The sequence below is a fragment of the Hyla sarda genome, chromosome 4 (assembly GCF_029499605.1).
Source record: "Hyla sarda isolate aHylSar1 chromosome 4, aHylSar1.hap1, whole genome shotgun sequence".
Classification (NCBI taxonomy): domain Eukaryota; kingdom Metazoa; phylum Chordata; class Amphibia; order Anura; family Hylidae; genus Hyla; species Hyla sarda.
In genome coordinates this window covers 50,926,424-50,949,351 of record NC_079192.1, presented here as the reverse complement: position 1 = coordinate 50,949,351, position 22,928 = coordinate 50,926,424, and the positions used below count along the sequence as shown (strand labels likewise).

At 47.3% G+C, this 22,928-nt stretch overlaps 1 protein-coding gene across 5 annotated transcripts in view; it reads left to right on the top strand.

The window, feature by feature from the left end:
* Window positions 1–22,928, top strand: part of LOC130367904 (adhesive plaque matrix protein-like) — a 54,533-nt gene that overhangs the window by 11,438 nt on the left and 20,167 nt on the right. For 3 of the 5 annotated variants that reach the window (XM_056570888.1, XM_056570887.1, XM_056570886.1), the window contains 5 exons: window positions 7,843–7,902; window positions 9,570–9,629; window positions 11,434–11,499; window positions 13,906–13,947; window positions 14,217–14,246. In XM_056570888.1, coding sequence (XP_056426863.1) covers window positions 7,843–7,902; window positions 9,570–9,629; window positions 11,434–11,499; window positions 13,906–13,947; window positions 14,217–14,246 — 258 coding nt within the window. The remainder of the gene's footprint in view (window positions 1–7,842; window positions 7,903–9,569; window positions 9,630–11,433; window positions 11,500–13,905; window positions 13,948–14,216; window positions 14,247–22,928) is intronic. The other 2 variants (XM_056570890.1, XM_056570889.1) reach the window with 1 other exon arrangement.

The following is a 22,928-nucleotide window of genomic DNA, read 5'->3' as shown; positions in this document are numbered from 1 at the left end:
TCATTAGGACATGTTCACATGGGCTGTTCATTAGGACATGTTCACATGGGCTGTTCATTAGGACATGTTCACATGGGAGGTTCATTAGGACATGTTCACATGGGAGGTTCATTAGGACATGTTCACATGGGGGTTCATTAGGACATGTTCACACGGGCGGTTGTTCATTAGGACATGTTCACATGGGCAGTTCATTAGGACATGTTCACATGGGCGGTTCATTAGGACATGTTCACATGGGCGGTTCATTAGGACATGTTCACATGGGCGGTTCATTAGGACATGTTCACACGGGCGGTTCATTAGGACATGTTCACACGGGCGGTTCATTAGGACATGTTCACACGGGCGGTTCATTAGGACATGTTCACACGGGCGGTTCATTAGGACATGTTCACACGGGCGGTTCATTAGGACATGTTCACACGGGCGGTTCATTAGGACATGTTCACATGGGCGGCTCATTAGGACATGTTCACATGGGCGGTTCATTAGGACATGTTCACATGGGGGTTCATTAGGACATGGGGGGTTCATTAGGACATGGTCACATGGGGGTTCATTAGGGCATGTTCACATGGGGGGTTCATTAGGACATGTTCACATGGGGGGTTCATTAGGACATGTTCACATGGGGGGTTCATTAGGACATGTTCACATGGGCGGTTCATTAGGACATGTTCACATGGGCGGTTCATTAGGACATGTTCACATGGGGGTTCATTAGGACATGTTCACATGGGGGGTTCATTAGGACATGGTCACATGGGGGGTTCATTAGGACATGGTCACATGGGGGGTTCATTAGGACATGTTCACATGGGGGGTTCATTAGGACATGGTCACATGGGGGGTTCATTAGGACATGTTCACATGGGGGGTTCATTAGGACATGTTCACATGGGGGGTTCATTAGGACATGTTCACATGGGCGGTTCATTAGGACATGTTCACATGGGCGGTTCATTAGGGCTTGTTCACATGGGCGGTTCTTTAGGACATGTTCACATGGGGGTTCATTAGGACATGTTCACATGGGGGTTCATTAGGACATGTTCACATGGGGGTTCATTAGGACATGTTCACATGGGCGGTTCATTAGGACATGTTCACATGGGCAGTTCATTAGGACATGTTCACATGGGCGGTTCATTAGGACATGTTCACATGGGCGGTTCATTAGGACATGTTCACATGGGCGGTTCATTAGGACATGTTCACACGGGCGGTTCATTAGGACATGTTCACACGGGCGGTTCATTAGGACATGTTCACGAGGGCGGTTCATTAGGACATGATCACACGGGCGGTTCATTAGGACATGTTCACACGGGCGGTTCATTAGGACATGTTCACATGGACGGTTCATTAGGACATGTTCACATGGACGGTTCATTAGGACATGTTCACACGGACGGTTCATTAGGACATGTTCACACGGGCGGTTCATTAGGACATGTTCACACGGGCGGTTCATTAGGACATGTTCACACGGGCAGTTCATTAGGACATGTTCACATGGGGGGTTCATTAGGACATGTTCACATGGGCGGTTCATTAGGACATGTTCACATGGGCGGTTCATTAGGGCTTGTTCACATGGGCGGTTCATTAGGACATGTTCACATGGGGGTTCATTAGGACATGTTCACATGGGGGTTCATTAGGACATGTTCACATGGGCGGTTCATTAGGACATGTTCACATGGGCAGTTCATTAGGACATGTTCACATGGGCGGTTCATTAGGACATGTTCACATGGGCGGTTCATTAGGACATGTTCACATGGGCGGTTCATTAGGACATGTTCACACGGGCGGTTCATTAGGACATGTTCACACGGGCGGTTCATTAGGACATGTTCACACGGGCGGTTCATTAGGACATGTTCACGAGGGCGGTTCATTAGGACATGATCACACGGGCGGTTCATTAGGACATGTTCACACGGGCAGTTCATTAGGACATGTTCACATGGGCGGTTCATTAGGACATGTTCACATGGGCGGTTCATTAGGACATGTTCACATGGGCGGTTCATTAGGACATGTTCACATGGGCGGTTCATTAGGACATGTTCACATGGGCGGTTCATTAGGACATGTTCACATGGGCGGTTCATTAGGACATGTTCACATGGGCGGTTCATTAGGACATGTTCACACGGGCGGTTCATTAGGACATGTTCACACGGGCGGTTCATTAGGACATGTTCACATGGGCGGTTCATTAGGACATGTTCACATGGGCGGTTCATTAGGACATGTTCACATGGGGGTTCATTAGGACATGGGGGGTTCATTAGGACATGGTCACATGGGGGTTCATTAGGGCATGTTCACATGGGGGGTTCATTAGGACATGTTCACATGGGGGGTTCATTAGGACATGTTCACATGGGGGGTTCATTAGGACATGTTCACATGGGCGGTTCATTAGGACATGTTCACATGGGCGGTTCATTAGGACATGTTCACATGGGGGTTCATTAGGACATGGGGGGTTCATTAGGACATGGTCACATGGGGGTTCATTAGGGCATGTTCACATGGGGGGTTCATTAGGGCATGTTCACATGGGGGGTTCATTAGGACATGGTCACATGGGCGGTTCATTAGGACATGTTCACAAGGGCGGTTCATTAGGGCTTGTTCACATGGGCGGTTCTTTAGGACATGTTCACATGGGGGTTCATTAGGACATGTTCACATGGGCGTTTCATTAGGGCATGTTCACATGGGCGGTTCATTAGGACATGTTCACATGGGCAGTTCATTAGGACATGTTCACAAGGGCGGTTCATTAGGACATGTTCACATGGGAGGTTCATTAGGACATGTTCACATGGGCGGTTCATTAGGACATGTTCACATGGGAGGTTCATTAGGACATGTTCACGAGGGCGGTTCATTAGGACATGATCACACAGGCGGTTCATTAGGACATGTTCACACGGGCGGTTCATTAGGACATGTTCACATGGGGGGTTCATTAGGACATGTTCACATGGGGGGTTCATTAGGACATGTTCACATGGGCGGTTCATTAGGACATGTTCACATGGGCGGTTCATTAGGACATGTTCACATGGGGGTTCATTAGGACATGGGGGGTTCATTAGGACATGTTCACATGGGCGGTTCATTAGGACATGTTCACATGGGAGGTTCATTAGGACATGTTCACATGGGCGGTTCATTAGGACATGTTCACATGGGAGGTTCATTAGGACATGTTCACGAGGGCGGTTCATTAGGACATGATCACACAGGCGGTTCATTAGGACATGTTCACACGGGCGGTTCATTAGGACATGTTCACATGGGGGGTTCATTAGGACATGTTCACAGGGGCAGTTCATTAGGACATGCTCACACGGGCGGTTCATTAGGACATGCTCACACGGGCGGTTCATTAGGACATGTTCACATGGACGGTTCATTAGGACATGTTCACGAGGGCGGTTCATTAGGACATGATCACACAGGCGGTTCATTAGGACATGTTCACATGGGAGGTTCATTAGGACATGTTCACATGGGGGTTCATTAGGACATGTTCACACGGGCGGTTGTTCATTAGGACATGTTCACATGGGCAGTTCATTAGGACATGTTCACATGGGCGGTTCATTAGGACATGTTCACATGGGCGGTTCATTAGGACATGTTCACATGGGCGGTTCATTAGGACATGTTCACACGGGCGGTTCATTAGGACATGTTCACACGGGCGGTTCATTAGGACATGTTCACGAGGGCGGTTCATTAGGACATGATCACACGGGCGGTTCATTAGGACATGTTCACACGGGCGGTTCATTAGGACATGTTCACATGGACGGTTCATTAGGACATGTTCACATGGACGGTTCATTAGGACATGTTCACACGGGCGGTTCATTAGGACATGTTCACACGGCGGTTCATTAGGACATGTTCACATGGGCGGTTCATTAGGACATGTTCACATGGGCTGTTCATTAGGACATGTTCACATGGGGGTTCATTAGGACATGTTCACATGGGCAGTTCATTAGGACATGTTCACATGGGCTGTTCATTAGGACATGTTCACATGGGGGGTTCATTAGGACATGTTCACAAGGGCGGTTCATTAGGACATGTTCACATGGGCGGTTCATTAGGACATGTTCACACGGGCGGTTCATTAGGACATGTTCACACGGGCGGTTCATTAGGACATGTTCACACGGGCGGTTCATTAGGACATGTTCACACGGGCGGTTCATTAGGACATGTTCACACGGGCGGTTCATTAGGACATGTTCACATGGGGGTTCATTAGGACATGTTCACATGGGCGGTTCATTAGGACATGTTCACATGGGCGGTTCATTAGGACATGTTCACATGGGCGGTTCATTAGGACATGTTCACATGGGCGGTTCATTAGGACATGTTCACATGGGCGGTTCATTAGGACATGTTCACATGGGCGGTTCATTAGGACATGTTCACAGGGGCGGTTCATTAGGACATGTTCACACGGGCGGTTCATTAGGACATGTTCACACGGGCGATTCATTAGGACATGTTCACATGGGCGGTTCATTAGGACATGTTCACATGGGCGGTTCATTAGGACATGTTCACATGGGGGTTCATTAGGACATGGGGGGTTCATTAGGACATGGTCACATGGGGGTTCATTAGGGCATGTTCACATGGGGGGTTCATTAGGACATGTTCACATGGGGGGTTCATTAGGACATGTTCACATGGGGGGTTCATTAGGACATGTTCACATGGGGGGTTCATTAGGACATGTTCACATGGGCGGTTCATTAGGACATGTTCACATGGGCGGTTCATTAGGACATGTTCACATGGGGGTTCATTAGGACATGTTCACATGGGGGGTTCATTAGGACATGGTCACATGGGGGTTCATTAGGGAATGTTCACATGGGGGGTTCATTAGGACATGTTCACATGGGGGGTTCATTAGGACATGTTCACATGGGGGGTTCATTAGGACATGTTCACATGGGGGGTTCATTAGGACATGTTCACATGGGGGGTTCATTAGGACATGTTCACATGGGGGGTTCATTAGGACATGTTCACATGGGCGGTTCATTAGGACATGTTCACATGGGCGGTTCATTAGGGCTTGTTCACATGGGCGGTTCTTTAGGACATGTTCACATGGGGGTTCATTAGGACATGTTCACATGGGGGTTCATTAGGACATGTTCACACGGGCGGTTCATTAGGACATGTTCACATGGGCGGTTCATTAGGACATGTTCACATGGGCTGTTCATTAGGACATGTTCACATGGGGGGTTCATTAGGACATGTTCACAAGGGCGGTTCATTAGGACATGTTCACATGGGCGGTTCATTAGGACATGTTCACATGGACGGTTCATTAGGACATGTTCACACGGGCGGTTCATTAGGACATGTTCACACGGGCGGTTCATTAGGACATGTTCACACGGGCGGTTCATTAGGACATGTTCACACGGGCGGTTCATTAGGACATGTTCACATGGGGGTTCATTAGGACATGTTCACATGGGCGGTTCATTAGGACATGTTCACATGGGCGGTTCATTAGGACATGTTCACATGGGCGGTTCATTAGGACATGTTCACATGGGCGGTTCATTAGGACATGTTCACATGGGCGGTTCATTAGGACATGTTCACATGGGCGGTTCATTAGGACATGTTCACATGGGCGGTTCATTAGGACATGTTCACATGGGCGGTTCATTAGGACATGTTCACATGGGCGGTTCATTAGGACATGTTCACACGGGCGGTTCATTAGGACATGTTCACACGGGCGGTTCATTAGGACATGTTCACATGGGCGGTTCATTAGGACATGTTCACATGGGCGGTTCATTAGGACATGTTCACATGGGGGTTCATTAGGACATGGGGGGTTCATTAGGACATGGTCACATGGGGGTTCATTAGGGCATGTTCACATGGGGGGTTCATTAGGACATGTTCACATGGGGGGTTCATTAGGACATGTTCACATGGGGGGTTCATTAGGACATGTTCACATGGGCGGTTCATTAGGACATGTTCACATGGGCGGTTCATTAGGACATGTTCACATGGGGGTTCATTAGGACATGGGGGGTTCATTAGGACATGGTCACATGGGGGTTCATTAGGGCATGTTCACATGGGGGGTTCATTAGGGCATGTTCACATGGGGGGTTCATTAGGACATGGTCACATGGGCGGTTCATTAGGACATGTTCACAAGGGCGGTTCATTAGGGCTTGTTCACATGGGCGGTTCTTTAGGACATGTTCACATGGGGGTTCATTAGGACATGTTCACATGGGCGTTTCATTAGGGCATGTTCACATGGGCGGTTCATTAGGACATGTTCACATGGGCAGTTCATTAGGACATGTTCACAAGGGCGGTTCATTAGGACATGTTCACATGGGAGGTTCATTAGGACATGTTCACATGGGCGGTTCATTAGGACATGTTCACATGGGAGGTTCATTAGGACATGTTCACGAGGGCGGTTCATTAGGACATGATCACACAGGCGGTTCATTAGGACATGTTCACACGGGCGGTTCATTAGGACATGTTCACATGGGGGGTTCATTAGGACATGTTCACATGGGGGGTTCATTAGGACATGTTCACATGGGCGGTTCATTAGGACATGTTCACATGGGCGGTTCATTAGGACATGTTCACATGGGGGTTCATTAGGACATGGGGGGTTCATTAGGACATGTTCACATGGGCGGTTCATTAGGACATGTTCACATGGGAGGTTCATTAGGACATGTTCACATGGGCGGTTCATTAGGACATGTTCACATGGGAGGTTCATTAGGACATGTTCACGAGGGCGGTTCATTAGGACATGATCACACAGGCGGTTCATTAGGACATGTTCACACGGGCGGTTCATTAGGACATGTTCACATGGGGGGTTCATTAGGACATGTTCACAGGGGCAGTTCATTAGGACATGCTCACACGGGCGGTTCATTAGGACATGCTCACACGGGCGGTTCATTAGGACATGTTCACATGGACGGTTCATTAGGACATGTTCACGAGGGCGGTTCATTAGGACATGTTCACACGGGCGGTTCATTAGGACATGATCACACAGGCGGTTCATTAGGACATGTTCACATGGACGGTTCATTAGGACATGTTCACATGGACGGTTCATTAGGACATGTTCACATGGACGGTTCATTAGGACATTTTCACATGGGCGGTTCATTAGGACATGTTCACATGGGGGGTTCATTAGGACATGCTCACACGGGCGGTTCATTAGGACATGTTCACACGGGCGGTTCATTAGGACATGTTCACGAGGGCGGTTCATTAGGACATGATCACACAGGCGGTTCATTAGGACATGTTCACACGGACGGTTCATTAGGACATGTTCACATGGGCGGTTCATTAGGACATGTTCACATGGACGGTTCATTAGGACATGTTCACATGGACGGTTCATTAGGACATGTTCACATGGGGGGTTCATTGGGACATGTTCACATGGGCGGTTCATTAGGACATGTTCACATGGGGGGTTCATTAAGACATGTTCCCATTTTTCCATTACATACTCTCAAATTTCTGATGCTGATTTTCACTTTTCATGCCACGAATTTTCCTATGGCAGTGTTTCCCAACCAGGGTGCCCCCAGCTTTTGCAAAACTACAACTTCCAGTATGTCAGACAGCCAAAGTATATAAATTAGTAGCACTTCTTATTTCTGCTGTATAGTAATAACTGTGTTGTTGTTTTCTATACTGTGATATGTAAATGACGTCACTACCCTCTCTCTTCTACAGCGTACACTCCCCAGGCCTCTGCAGTCCAAGCCGCTCTGCCTTTTCAGTCAAGGCTACCAAGTAAACAGATTTCGATTTTTTTTTTTAAAGGGGGTATTCCGGTTCCAGCAACTAAACTTTATTCTTTGAATAATAAAAAGTTATACAATTTTCCAATGTGCTTTTAGTTTTTAAAGGAAATCTATCATTAGTTTCATCTGCACTAACATGTCCTAATGAACCACATGGAGGGTTCATTAGGACATGTTCACATGGGAGGTTCATTAGGACATGTTCACATGGGAGGTTCATTAGGACATGTTCACATGGGGGGTTCATTAGGACATGTTCACATGGGAGGTTCATTAGGACATGTTCACATGGGGGGTTCATTAGGACATGTTCACATGGGAGGTTCATTAGGACATGTTCACATGGGGGGTTCATTAGGACATGTTCACATGGGAGGTTCATTAGGACATGGTCACATGGGGGTTCATTAGGTCATGTTCACATGGGAGGTTCATTAGGACATGTTCACATGGGCAGTTCATTAGGACATGTTCACATGGGAGGTTCATTAGCATATGTTCACATGGGCGGTTCATTAGGACATGTTCACATGGGCGTTTCATTAGGACATGTTCACACTGGCGGTTCATTAGGACATGTTCACACGGGCGGTTCATTAGGACATGTTCACATGGGCGGTTCATTAGGACATGTTCACATGGGAGGTTCATTAGGACATGTTCACATGGGAGGTTCATTAGGACATGTTCACATGGGGGGTTCATTAGGACATGTTCACATGGGAGGTTCATTAGGACATGTTCACATGGGAGGTTCATTAGGACATGTTCACATGGGGGGTTCATTAGGACATGTTCACATGGGAGGTTCATTAGGACATGGTCACATGGGGGTTCATTAGGACATGTTCACATGGGCAGTTCATTAGGACATGTTCACATGGGAGGTTCATTAGGACATGTTCACATGGGCGGTTCATTAGGACATGTTCACATGGGAGGTTCATTAGTACATGTTCACATGGGAGGTTCATTAGGACATGTTCACATGGGCAGTTCATTAGGACATGTTCACATGGGCTGTTCATTAGGACATGTTCACATGGGGGTTCATTAGGACATGTTCACACGGGCGGTTCATTAGGACATGTTCACATGGGCAGTTCATTAGGACATGTTCACATAGGCGGTTCATTAGGACATGTTCACACGGGCGGTTCATTAGGACATGGTCACATGGGTGGTTAATTAGGACATATTCACATGGGCGGTTCATTAGGACATGTTCACATGGGTGGTTAATTAGGACATGTTCACATGGGTGGTTAATTAGGACATATTCACATGGGCTGTTCATTAGGACATGGTCACATGGGTGGTTAATTAGGACATGTTCACATGGGTGGTTAATTAGGACATATTCACATGGGCAGTTCATTAGGACATGTTCACATGGGGGGTTCATTAGGACATGTTCCATTACATACTCTCAAATTTCTGATGCTGATTTTCACTTTTCATGCCACGAATTTTCCTATGGCAGTGTTTCCCAACCAGGGTGCCCCCAGCTTTTGCAAAACTTCAACTTCCAGTATGTCAGACAGCCAAAGTATATAAATTAGTAGCACTTCTTATTTCTGCTGTATAGTAATAACTGTGTTGTTGTTTTCTATACTGTGATATGTAAATGACGTTACTACCCTCTCTCTTCTACAGCGTACACTCCCCAGGCCTCTGCAGTCCAAGCCGCTCTGCCTTTTCAGTCAAGGCTACCAAGTAAACAGATTTCGATTTTTTTTAAAGGGGGTATTCCGGTTCCAGCAACTAAACTTTATTCTTTGAATAATAAAAAGTTGTACAATTTTCCAATGTGCTTTTAGTTTTTAAAGGAAATCTATCATTAGTTTCATCTGCACTAACTTGTCGGTATGGACAGGTAGTGCAGGTGACACTGAGGACAACGACGCTTACCTGGACCCTTTCCTTGCTGTGGTTCTCCAGCTATCCTCTTCGGTATCTTCTGCTCCTGGTCCCACTTGGAGCATGGGCGGAGCTTAGTGACGTCTCCGCTTTGGTTTTCTAGCAGCGGGACCCAGCAGAGAACAGCAGCAGTGATGTCACTAAGCTCCGTCCATGCTCCAAGTTGGGCCTGGAGCAGAATATACAGAAGAGGATAGCCGGAGGATCACAGCACGTAACAGGTCCAGGTTAATATCGTTGTCATCAGTGTCATTTGCACTACCTGTCTGTACCAACAGATTAGTGAAGGTTAAACCAGTGACAGATTTCCTTAAAGGGGTACTCCCATGGAAAACTTTTTTTTTTTTTTTTTTTAAATCAACTGGTGCCAGAAAGTTAAACATATTTGTTAATCACTTCTATTAAAAAATCTCAATCCTTCCAGTACTTTTTAAGGGCTGTATACTAAAGAGAAATCCAAAAAAGAAATGCATTTCCTCTGATGTCATGACCACAGTGCTCTCTGCTGTCCATTTTAGGAACTGTCCAGAGCAGGAGAAAATCCCTATAGCAAACATATGCTGCTCTGGACAGTTCCTAAAATGGACATCAGAGGTCAGCAGAGAGCACTGTGGTCACGACATCAGAGGAAATGAATTACTTTTTTGGATTTCTCTTTAGTATACAGCCCCTAAAAAGTACTGGAAGGATTAAGATTTGTTTAATAGAAGTGATTTACAAATCTGTTTAACTTTGTGGCACCAGTTGATTTAAAAAAAACGTTTTCCACGGGAGTGCCCCTTTAAAAATCTGTACTTTCTGCTTAGCTAAAGTCTCGACAACCCATCGGCTTCCTGCAATGACATCACGAGGGGGGCGATGGGGTCACTGCATCACCAATGAAGCATCTAAGAACTGTTTAGATGCCGTAATCGCTATTGATTGCAGCATCGAAAAGGTTAAATTAAAGACTTAAGCACGATCTCTGATATCTGTCATTACCGACAGATGTCAGCCGATACCGGCTGGGTATAAGTACGCCCCATACTCCCTAAGTTTGCACATGAAAACAAAAATACTGCCGTAAGATAGATGTAAAAATTATCCGTCAGCGCACATATTGGCCCAGATTTACCAAAACTGTATAATTGTTGTGAAAACATGTGTATGAAAACTATATTTGGCGCATGAGTTTAGACCAGTGGTCTTAAAGGGGTATTCCAGGAAAAAAATTTTTTTTATATCAACTGGCTCCAGAAAGTTAAACAGATTTGTAAATTACTTCTATTAAAAAATCTTAATCCTTCCAATAATTATCAGATGCTGAAGTTGAGTTGTTCTTTTCTGTCTGACCACAGGGCTCTCTGCTGACATCTCTGCTTGTCTCAGGAACTGCACAGAGTAGAAGAGGTTTGCTATGGGGATTTGCTTCTACTCTGGACAGTTCTCAAGACAAGTGTCATCGGAGAACACTTGGACAGAAAAGAACAACTCATCTTCAGCAGCTCATAAGCACTGAAAGGATTAAGATTTTTTAATAGAAGTAATATACAAATCTGTTTAACTTTCTGGAGCCATATGGAAAGGGATTATTGATAATTCAGATTTCTCTCTGCTGTAGTGTACGCTCCCCAGACCTCCACAGTCCACACAGTGATGACTTTTCCTCATCGGACAAGTCTTCCAAGTAAGAGTTTTCTATTTTTATGACTTTTTTTTAAATGAAATGTTATATATAATTTTCCAATATACTTTTTATGGTAATTCCTTGCAAGATATTTGCTTGCTGTCATTCAATGGAAACCTTTATTGTCTCCTTCCAGTGGATATAAATCTAGTCTTGGTCATATGATGGACTCACAAGTGCACGGGTCATTACATTACACAGCCAGGGTCGGTTCTACCTATAGGCAAAATAGCCAGCCGCCTAGTGCGCCCTCTTGATGAGGGCCCACTCTGCATGCTGCAAGCACCTCCGTGTCACCCCAGTAGTAATGTAATTACATGAGGAGGAGGTTTGTTACAGTGTGTCACCCCAGTAGTAAGGAGATTACATGAGGAGGAGGTTTGTTACAGTGTGTCACCCAAGTAGTAAGGAGAGTACATGAGGAGGTGGTTTGTTACAGTGTGTCACTCCAATAGTAAGGTGGGGCTTGTCAAAGGGCGGAGCCAATGGGCAGGGTGAAGGGTCGACCAAATTAACTTTGGCCTAGGGTGGCAAAAATCCTTGCACCAGCCCTTTACACCGCTCTGATAACTCTGTAGTTTCCCAGTATGACCTTCCCTGTGACTATCCTAAGACAGTTGTCGGGTGGCTGGGAGTCAAAAGATTTTTCATAATGCATAAATGTGTATGAGGTACTGAAGAGTTAAAGCGGTTGTCCAGCAAAAGGAACAATCTGTGAATGGTGTCAAAAAGTATAATTAAGCAATTTAGTAATCTAATGGTTTTTTAGTGCAGAGATCTTCCACATCTGCTGTGCTCTTTACCTGGTAAGCTGTGAAGTATTGCAACAGGCTTTGAATACAGAGCTCCCATTCCTGCACCCTACTCCCGATAAATCAACACGGGATAAACCATTGATGTGAAGGGGGAAGCTTATCTTACTGCACATTAGATATATGACTGATTAAATAAGGCAGCAGTCACAGTAATTTTGGTCAGAATGTGCTCCCTGCTGCTTTATCTAATTAGTCTGATCTCTTGCTGACAGTAAGGGAGAGGGGAGCAGAGACAGGAGCTCACTGCATTCAGAGCCTGTGATGTGACGTCACAGCTTACAAGGAAAAGAGAACAGTTGATTTGGAAGATCTCTGCATTACAGCTAATTACAGTATTAATAATGAAATTAAGTTGCTTTAATTTACATTTGACACCATACACAGGTTGTTAATTTTGATAAACAACCCGTTTAAAGCAAAGGTGTTTTTATGCACCTTACAGATTGCATACACTGAAGTAAAAAAAAAAAAAAAGTGTAAAGGGCTAACATTTCTTCATTTGCTGTACCCAGATGAATGATACTTTGGTCATATGATCCCACTACAAATGGTTCCTGGAGAAAGTCCCTAGTCCATCCTCTCAATACCAGGAGAAGAGGTGAACCTAAAGCTGATAGAACCCGTTTGGCTTGGGCCTAGTCTGTGCCACATGTGTATCTCCTATCTTTGCTATTACTAGGCATACCTACAGTACACCTAGGCCCCATGTCTTCTACCTAGGTATATTTCTGTTCCTGTCCACAATGTGAGGATAAACGTTTTAAAGTTTCCATATCTGTAAAAGTTAGAGAGGAGAACGCTAAACAAGGGCCTCTCTGAATACACCTATCTCTTAATTGGCCTAGGGTCAGAGTTAGTGCTGCTTGACTTCCATGTCAGAAGGTTCCCTTGCATATGTCCCTATAGGTATCATGTAGCAGGACCACCGAAAACTGTACATATTGCACCACAGTCAGCCAACCTATGAGGATCATCAGTAATAGTTTCAGTAACTTTAGATTCAGAACTTGAGAATCTCTGATCTATATTAGTCATTATACATACTTGTGCTAAGAAGGACCTTAAGATTGCTAAATTTTGTAAAGCTGCTGCAAAAGCAACAATTAAAGGGACAGTGACCAAATATCCATTTTCAGGCTTAAAAACTGTAATATTCTAAGCTATGCCAAAGCCACTACATTTTATTGGGATTGCCACAGTAGTTTCACAAAATCCGACTGTCTAGAAGTTTCCTTTCTGCAATTTGCGTATAAGGAACAGCTTCCTTGACAAAAAGTTAGTTGGGTCCACATGGTAACTACACTACCCTGCCACGGGACGTAATAATTGAAGGACTACTACTCTCAGGTGATCTGAGGAACAACTGTCCCTTTGCGCTACAATTGTACTGTAATGAGCCAATCACATGACCAGGGCAGATATTAATGCAGAGTAAGAAAGTAATGCTGTTGATTGACAGCAAGCAGAGATGTTGACAATTGTGGGGAATTAATACAGAAAGTATATATATATATTTTTTAACCTTTATAGTATTGTATCTATAATATACGTTTTGATTGATTCTTCTCTGTTGTATTGTTCGCTCCTCCAGCCCCCATAGTCCAACCAGCGATGCAACTTTCTTATCATACAAGTAAGACATGTCAGCCATATAATTGCGTAGATCTAATTTAGTATGTATAGTGTGATCTAGGGGGAGAGGGTATCCTCCATAATGCCACAACACCCAACCAACCCCTAACCCCATTGCCATCTCTATGCCCTATTCAGTCCTATAGATTAGTCATATGGATTCTCCTAATGTTATGTGGGACTTTCTTCCTGCACTTACCTTTACATAAATAGATAACATTTAGGAGAACTTATTTAGAGCTATAACAATTTCTGTTCTTTTCTCTTTAGATGGAGTTTACGTTTTGAATCAGCCACCAGGTATGTGATAATAATAATAATTTTCTCTATCGGCTCCATTCGGGGACACAGACCGTGGGTGTATGCTGCTGTCTCTAGGAGGTGTGACACTATGGCAACAAGAAAGTCGGCTCCGCCCAGCAGGATATACCCGCCTCCAGGCCCTGAGGTAATCAGTTTAAGCTTAGTGTCTGAAGGAGGTGGACATGGGCTGGAATTCTCCAGACCAGGTCTTCTGATTTTTTGTTTTCCTAATTAGTGACGTGTTAGTTTTTTTTTCATTCCTTTTTCTTTCCTGTTTTCAGGTGGGGACTCAGGGACTCCGGTTCCCTGTTTCTCCATTGCGAGTAAGGGGGCACAGACATTGCGTATATGCACTGTTCACCCCCCCCCCCCCCTCACCAACGGTCAGCGCCTGGGTTGGTACCTCATGGGTCCGGGTCCCCCTATTTCTCTGCTCGCCTCGCTCGCGCATAGCAGCCAGTCGTGATGCAGGGACAAAAAGCTGACTGAAGACTTCACTGAAGACTCCATTAGGTAAGTTCTTCTGACTGAGGTAAGTACTTTCCCCTTTTCTCCTTAGGTGTGGACTTGCAACCTCTGGAGACCCCCTGTTTTTGGCCCACCTTTTCAGGTTATGGGGCTGGCTTATACAGGGGCTGGACTTTTATTCTGGGGGAGCAGTGGCATCTTAGGGGGCATGGACTTGCAACATCTGGAGACCCTCATTTTGTGGCCCACTTTTTAGGGTCCAAAGGGCTGGCCTGTGTTAGGGGCTCTATTTTTTTATTCAAAAAAAGTGGGAGCAATGGCAGAATGTATGGGTTACTTTATTATGCACATGTGTGTGTGAGTGTGTTCTACTATGCGGCTTACAGCCGCGGCGCTTATTATGCGGCTGACAGCCGCGGCGCTTGTACTTTCGGGCGCATGTAGCGCCGACTTGCTTTCACTTTCGGCAGCAGACGGCTGCCGGCGGATATGTGTATCGCCCGCTCACTTCCCCGCGGGCGCATATACGGCTAACATATGCGCTCGGGACAAGGAGCGGGCGCCATTACTGTGTTTCTTCCCGGCGGCCGGGGCGCTATAGCTCCGCCCAAAGGGCCGCCGGAGCTTACTGGAGGCGCGAATCGCCCTCCAATCAGCACTGTGCGCGCGATTCAGGTGGCAGGGGCCAATCAAAGACGGTGCCCCTGCTCCAGGAACGCCTCTCTCAGGCTATTGGCTAGCTCCTCTCTGTCTGCATAGAGCGGTGTCTCCTCTCAGCAGGCACAGAGTGTTACAGTGTTGGGGTTAAAATCTTTCAGCTCTCACGCTGAATTACTGTCACAGGGGACACAAATCTGTTCCTCCCTCTAAACTGACAACTAGACTGCTAGTCTTCTATTTTGTCTGTATGACATATTATTCCAAAAATGCCTGGTTCTGCTGAGCCCACTGGCTCTGCCTGCTCCACCCCTCCCCCAGACCCCCTAGCTTCCCCGGATGTTACAGTTTCCGGTGAATTCGGCTGCCCCTCCAGCCTGGGTTTCTTCCTATCCCAGTATATGGCTGACTTGACTCAAGTCTCCCTTTCGGTGGCTGAGGCCTCCCGTGACATGGTGTCTACCTTGAAGAGGTCTGCCCTGCGCCGTCCCTCTAGTGGGTCCCGCTCCTCTTTTCCACAAGCCTCACGCTCTCACAAGCGTACTAGGGGTGCTTTTTCTGACTCTTACATTGAGTCTTCAGGTAGACGTGGGCGTCCCCCCGTGGGTCTCGCCCCCCCGTGTCATCTGATCACAGACGTCGCTCCTCCAGAGGACGTTCCCGGAATCGCCGCTCTGCCTCGCCAGAGCCGCGTACCCGGTCAGAGTTGCCCCCCTCCTGGGCTGCCTCCACTCGTTCACATTCTCCTGGTGAACTGGCGGATGAGGCTTCCGAATTGGCATCTGACTCAGAGGACTGCTCGGATACAGTTTAAAAGGTGAACTCATTGGTTGCGGCCATAAGAGACACCTTTCACTTAGAGTACCCAGGATCTTCGGACGTAACTCCTGAAGTATCCTTTCATCGTGTTCAACCAGCACCTCAAGGGTTCAGCTCTCATGCTGAATTTCACATCCATCTGGAATCTGCATGGAAACATCCGGACAAGAGGTTCTCGGGAATGAAGAGGGTTCAAGTGCGTTACCCATTTGCCAAGGACCTTGCCTCTAAGGTGGTTTCCCCTCTCTCGGTGGATCCACCAATTTCCCGCCTCTCTAGGCTACTACTCTGCCGCTAGCAGCGGCTGCCTTCAAGGACTCGACAGACAAGTAGGTGGAGTCCTTAGCAAAGTTTGCTTCTGAAGCAGCAGGCGCTTCTCTGTTTCCCACCTTCGTCTCTGCATGGGGGTCCAAGGCCCTTTCGGTGTGGTGCTCAAAACTCAGTCAGGCGGGATTCCCCCCCAGAGGATTTATTTTGCTTTGGTTCTCCAATGCTCTAAAGCTGGGGGCTTTCTGTGCTCAGCTACCATGCAATCAGTCCGTTGTGCTGCTTTGCTGTGAGTGTCCTAGCGGCCCTCCGCTGCTCCATGTGACTTAGGGCGCGGGATGCGGGTGCCGCCTCCAAAAGGTCTCTTACCGAGTTTCCTTTTACTGGTACCCGTCTTTTTGACGGGCGCCTTGACGAGATTATCTCTGAGGCGACGGCGGGTGAGAGTTACTTGTTGCCTCAAAATAAGGCTCGCTTTTCTTCCCAGGGGAGGTCCTTTTCCTTTCGGTCCTTTCGGACCTTTGGCCCCAATAAGGGGTCTGGGCAGGCGCCTTCGCGGGACAAGAGGTCTCCCTCGTTCCGGGCCCGTCCGTCTTGGAAGTCGGACACCAACCGTTCCGGCCGTTTTGCGGCCAAATCGGGTAACCGCAATCCCACTTCTGCATAGAGTGGGAGGTCGTCTCTTACTTTTTCGAGACAGCTGGACCACACACATTCAGGAAGTCCCGAGCTCCCCGGTCTCCTTCTCTGGTGAAGCAGTTTCGGGAGGCCCTCCAGTCCCTGCCCAGGGAATCATTGTCCCCGTTTCTCCAGGGGAATGTTTTCGGGGTTTTTTATTCCAATTTTTTTGTGGTCCCCAAGAAAGGCGGTTCTGTGCGATCGATTCTGGACCTCAAGCGTCTCACCGTCATCTTCTCCGCCACTTCCGAATGGAATCTCTCCATTCGGTAGTGGCATCCATGGAACAAGGGGAGTTTCTTTCTTCGTTGGTCATCAAGGATGCCTACCTTCATGTTCCAATATTTCCCGACCATCAGCAGTACCTCCGCTTTGCGGTTCCGGAGGGGCATTTTCAATTCATAGCCCTCCCTTTTGATCTGGCCTCGGCTCCTCGAGTCTTTACAAGATCCTTGCGCCAGTAATAGCCCTGTTGCGGTCGAGAGGAGTCTCAATGATCCCTTTCCTGGACGACCTTCTCATCTAGGTTCCCACCAGAGTCCAGACTCTGGAGAATGTGGATCTCACTCTCTAGATCCTGAATCATTTCGGGTGGATGGTAAACCGGGACAAGTCTGTCCTCTCTCCTGCCCAGTCTCTGATTTTTCTTGTAACTTCAATTCAACTCGGCCTCTGCCCGGACTTGCCTTCCGACGGACAATTGTCTGACGCTCCTATCAGGAGTCCGCTCTCTTCGGGCCCAGGCCCCAGTTTCCATCCGCAATTACATGGAAGTCTTGGGTCGGATGGGAGCGGCCATGGAAGCCATACCCTTTGCCCAGTTTCGTTACCATCCCCTTCAACTGGCGATCCTCTCTCGATGGGACAGATCTCCTCTGCCTCTCGATCGCAAGATTACTCTCCTTCGTCGGATCCGTCAGTCTCTGCTCTGGTGGCTCCGCTCCCCCCTTCTTCTTCAGGGGAGATAATTTCTTCCCCTCCTCTGGCAAGTGGTGACAACGGATGCCAGTCTGTCGGGCTGGGGCGGTGTGTTCAGGGTCTGGACGGTTCAAGGCCTCTGGTCTCCCCGGGAAGCCCTTCTTCCTATAAACATTTTGGGAATGAGGGCGATTCTTCTTTGTCTTCTTCTTTGGGAGTCCCTGTTTCAGTTCCACCCTGTCCGCGTCCAGTCGTACAACACCACGGCTGTAGCGTACATAAATCGGCAAGGCAGCACTCGCTGCTCGGCAGCCATGGCCGAGTAGAGAAAGGTTTTTCTTCTGGGCGGAAAACAAGGTTCTGGCCATTTGACGATTCACATTCCGGGTGTGCTCTTCTGGGAAGCGAATTTCCTTAGCTGGTTCTCAGTCAACCCCGGAGAGTGGTCCCTGCATCCAGAGGTCTTCGCGCAGATCTGCGACCTCTGGGGTATTCCAGACGTGGACCTCTTCGCGTCGGCACAATCAGAAGATTCTTCCATTTCGTCAATGTTCCGGGACCCCCTGGCTCTAGCCGTGGACGCCCTAGTGATTCCTTGGGCGGGGTTTGCTCTGCCCTATCTGTTCCCTCCCCTTTCGCTCCTTCCCAGGGTTCTGAGGAAGCCCAAAGTGGAGGACATTCCTGCCATACTGGTAGCTCCAGTTTGGCCCCGTAGGTCGTGGTACACCGACGTGGTCAGGCTCCTGGACGACACTCCACTGCGCATTCCACTTTGTTCGGACCTGCTGTCTCAGGGTCCTCTTTGCCACCCCATTTTACAGTCGCTGCATTTGACGGTGTGGCGGTTGAGACCGCGGTTTTTAGAACCCGTGGTTCTCTTCCTAAGTCATTCGCACCATGTTCAGTGCTCGCAAGCTTTCCTCGGCGAAAATTTACCACCGTACCTGGCGGTCTTATTTTCGTTGGTGTGAAGCTCAGGTTTTGTCTCCTGTTACCTTTTCTGTTCCCTGTCTTCTTGCAGTCGGGTTTGGGACTGGGGTTGTCTTTCAGTTCCCTTAAGGGTCAGATTACGGCCTTTTCTTTTCCTTTCCAGCGTCCTCTGGCTTCTAATTCTCATGTCCGGACCTTCCTTCAAGGAGTGGCACATGCTGCCCCTCCTTATTGGTCACCTTCTCCCCCTTGGGACTTCAATCTGGTTCTGGGTGTCCTCCAAGGTGAACTTTTTGAACTCCTTAGGGAAGGTGTCCCTGCGCCTCTTTTCTTGGAAAGTGGCGTTTCTTGTTGCTATCACCTCCATTCGGAGGGTGTCTGAATTGGCAGCTCTCTTCTGCCGTTCTCCATTTCTAGTGATTCACCAGGACAAGGTTGTTCTCCGAACAGATCCTTCCTTTTTGTCTAAGGTTGTTTCAGGCTTTCATCTCAATCAGGACATTGTTCTTCCGTCCTTCTGTCCCGCTACCTTCTCATCCTAAGGAGCATTTACTCCACAAACTGGATGTGGTTCGGGCTGTTAGGTCTTACCTCTCTATCACTTCTTCGTTTCGTCAGTGTGATTCCTTTTTCGTCCTTACGGAAGGTCGTCGCAAGGGAAAACCTGCTTCCAAGGCCACCATTTCTAGGTGGATTTGGTCTGCCATTTCGGAAGCCTATTACTGTAGGGGGAAGGTTCCTCCCTTCAGGGTTGTGGCTCATTCTACCCGTTCTGTTGGGGCATCCTGGGCTCTCCAGAACAAGGCCTCGGCCTCGCAGATTTGCAAGGCGGCTACTTGATCATCTTTGCACACTTTCTCGAGGTTCTACCGGGTTCATACCTTCGCATCGGCTGATGCTAGTCTGGGCCATAAAGTGCTGCAGGCGGCAGTGATTATCTGCCCACACAAGGGACGGCTTTGGTACGTCCCACGGTCTGTGTCTCCCAATGGAGCCGATAGAGAAAAGGAGATTTTTTAACACTTACCGTAAAATCTCTTTCTCGAAGGATCCATTGGGGGGACACCGCTCCCGCCCTTTTGGGTTTCTCTTTGGTTTTCTGTCCGAGGGTGTGTTCAGTTATATCTTTTCTTCTGGTTCTCGGGCAGTTTGTGTTTTTTCCTTGACCTGTCGGTCCTCTCCTATTGCTCTAGTACTTAAACTGATTACCTCAGGGCCTGGAGGCGGGTATATCCTGCTGGGAGGAGCCGACTTTCTTGTTGCCATAGTGTCACCTCCTAGAGACAGCAGCATACACCCACAGTCTGTGTCCCCCAATGGATCCTTCGAGAAAGAGATTTTACGGTAAGTGTTAAAAAATCTCCTTATTATTACTACATCAATTTCAAAACAATTCTGAATAGAACCGTAATGATTGAAACAGAATCAAATCTGGGAATATGTCATTTCCATAGTGTTACAATGAACAGGGGTTCTACAGTAGTTAAGAAAAAAAAAACAATAAATAAATAAAAGGTCTGTTGATTTGCTCTAATGGGGAATATAGAATGGCATTGTCTTCATGAGAAAGCTTCCTAAAATGGTAACTTTTGCTTCAGTCAACTTCCTTCCCTCCAGCCTAGGTGATTCCTAACATAATTGTAAATTACTTTATTTACCAAAAATGGCTCCTTGTCTCCAAAATAAATAAATAAAGCTTTAAAATTTTGGCCACAACGTGTTTTACTTCCCTGATGTTCCCAATTTGTTGTTTACTGACTCTTGTTAGTATCAGTCTATTTATATAGAACGAGAGCCCAGGACTAAACACAGTAGGAGGGGGTGGGGCATAGTTGCAGCTTTGTGTTTGAAAGAGGTAGGCAACAAGCTTGAATTGTGTGAATGCAAGCTAAGTCTATCTGGGAAATCAACTGGTGCCAGAAAGTTAAACAGATTTGCTAATTACTTCTATTAAAAATTCCTAATCCTTCCAGTACTTATTAGCTGCTGAATACTACAGAGGAAATTATTTTCTTTTTGGAACACAGAGCTCTCTGCTGACATCAGGACCACAGTGCTCTCTGCTGACATCTCTGTCCATTTTAGGAACTGTCCAGAGCAGAATATGTTTGCTATGGGGATTTTCTCCTACTCTGGACAGTTCTTAAAATGGACAGAGATGTCAGCAGAGAGCACTGTGGTCCTGATGTCAGCAGAGAGCTCTGTGTTTCAAAAAGAAAATAATTTTCTCTGTAGTATTCAGCAGCTAATAAGTACTGGAAGGATTAAGATTTTTTTATAGAAGTAATTAACAAATCTGTTTAACTTTCTGGCACCAGTTGATTTATAAAAAATGTTTTCCACCGGTGTACCCCTTTAAATCAGGTCTTCCCTTTTACATCACCACCTATAATGTTCTAGGCTGTTCTATTACTGTACACACACAGTGCTGCCTCTTGAATGTAATCCCCCCTCTCTATAGCTTGTCAGTATAGTTCAGTGCTTAGTGTAACTTTTTGCAGTGATGGACCAGAGCAGGGTCATTTTTCAGTAGTATACATACATGGACTTCCCTTGCCTTACTTCTCTGGCCAAAGACAGAACACCACCTCTTCTTACCATTATGCCATAACATAATGCTGGTGAAATACACTGGACTGAAGAGGCTGACACTGTGCTGGGGGATAATTTACACAGTATATCCTGCTATAGAAAGCATGTAGTAAAAAGATTTTAGATGCACTGGATTTGCAAGGTACTGAAATAAATTGTTTCTTTCAGTACCTTGCAAAGACAGCGCATCTAAAATCTTCTTACCACATGCTTTCTATAGCAGGATATACTGTGTAAATTATCCCCCAGCACAGTGTCAGCCTCTTCAGTCCAGTGTATTTCACCAGCATTATGTTATGGCATAATGGTAAGAAGTAGGTTGTGTGCTGTCTTTGGCCAAAGAAGTAAGGCAAGGGAAGTCCATGTATGTATACTACTGACACGACCCTGCTCTGGTCCACACTCAGAAATAAAGAAAAACAGCTGTGCACCATGGAGGGGACTCACTGGGGCTCAATAACAGCAGTAAGAGGACTAAAATCACCATATGGCCGCTCTGGGGTTTTATCTGACATAACCATGAAGGTTTATAAAAATCTTTTGTAACCATAATAGAAAGATTTGTACCTTTTTCTGTGTTTGGACCCACCCTTTGCTTTGGCTAAAATAGTGTGAACCCAGCCTTATGGTGCAGGGGTAAAGACAGGGACTCATGGTATTAACCCCTTAAGGACAATAGACGTACTCCTATGCCCCGTTTCCGAGTCCTTAAGGACCGAGGACATAGGAGCACGTCCTGTCCATTCCCGGCCCCCGCCGCTAGCCGGAGGGGAGCCGGTGCCCTATGCTTGCTGAAATCATTCAGCAGGCATCGCGGCATATTGCCCAGGGGGGTCATGACGACCCCCCCATGTCGGCGATCGCAGCGCATCGCTTGTCAATTCCGACGAGCGATGTGCTGCAATTCCGTTCCCTGTCGCTCGCCGGGCGGGGATCGGAGCTGGATGTCTGCTGATTTCATTCAGCAGACATCCCGGCAGTGTGCTGGAGGAGGTCCGGGGGACCTCCTATACCGGCGATCATTGCAGGGTGCCGGTAACTACTTACCGGCGTTCTGCAGCGGTCCCGCATCATCAGGGTCACGTGTGACCCTGTGACATGGATATAGATGGGGACTGGTGGTGTAATATACACCACCAATCATCATCCGTGCTGTACTGGCGGCTGGCATTGTGGCCACCCCCCTCAGTACAGTTGTGATTGGGTGGCCAAAGTGGCCACACCAATCACAGTGTAATGGGAGGGCATGGTGGGGGCTAGGAGCATGTTGCTCCGTTCTGCCCGCCATTCCACAGAGATCTGGCAAGCAGGACGGAGCCCCGTGCTGCCCACCATCCCCTCAGTTAAAAA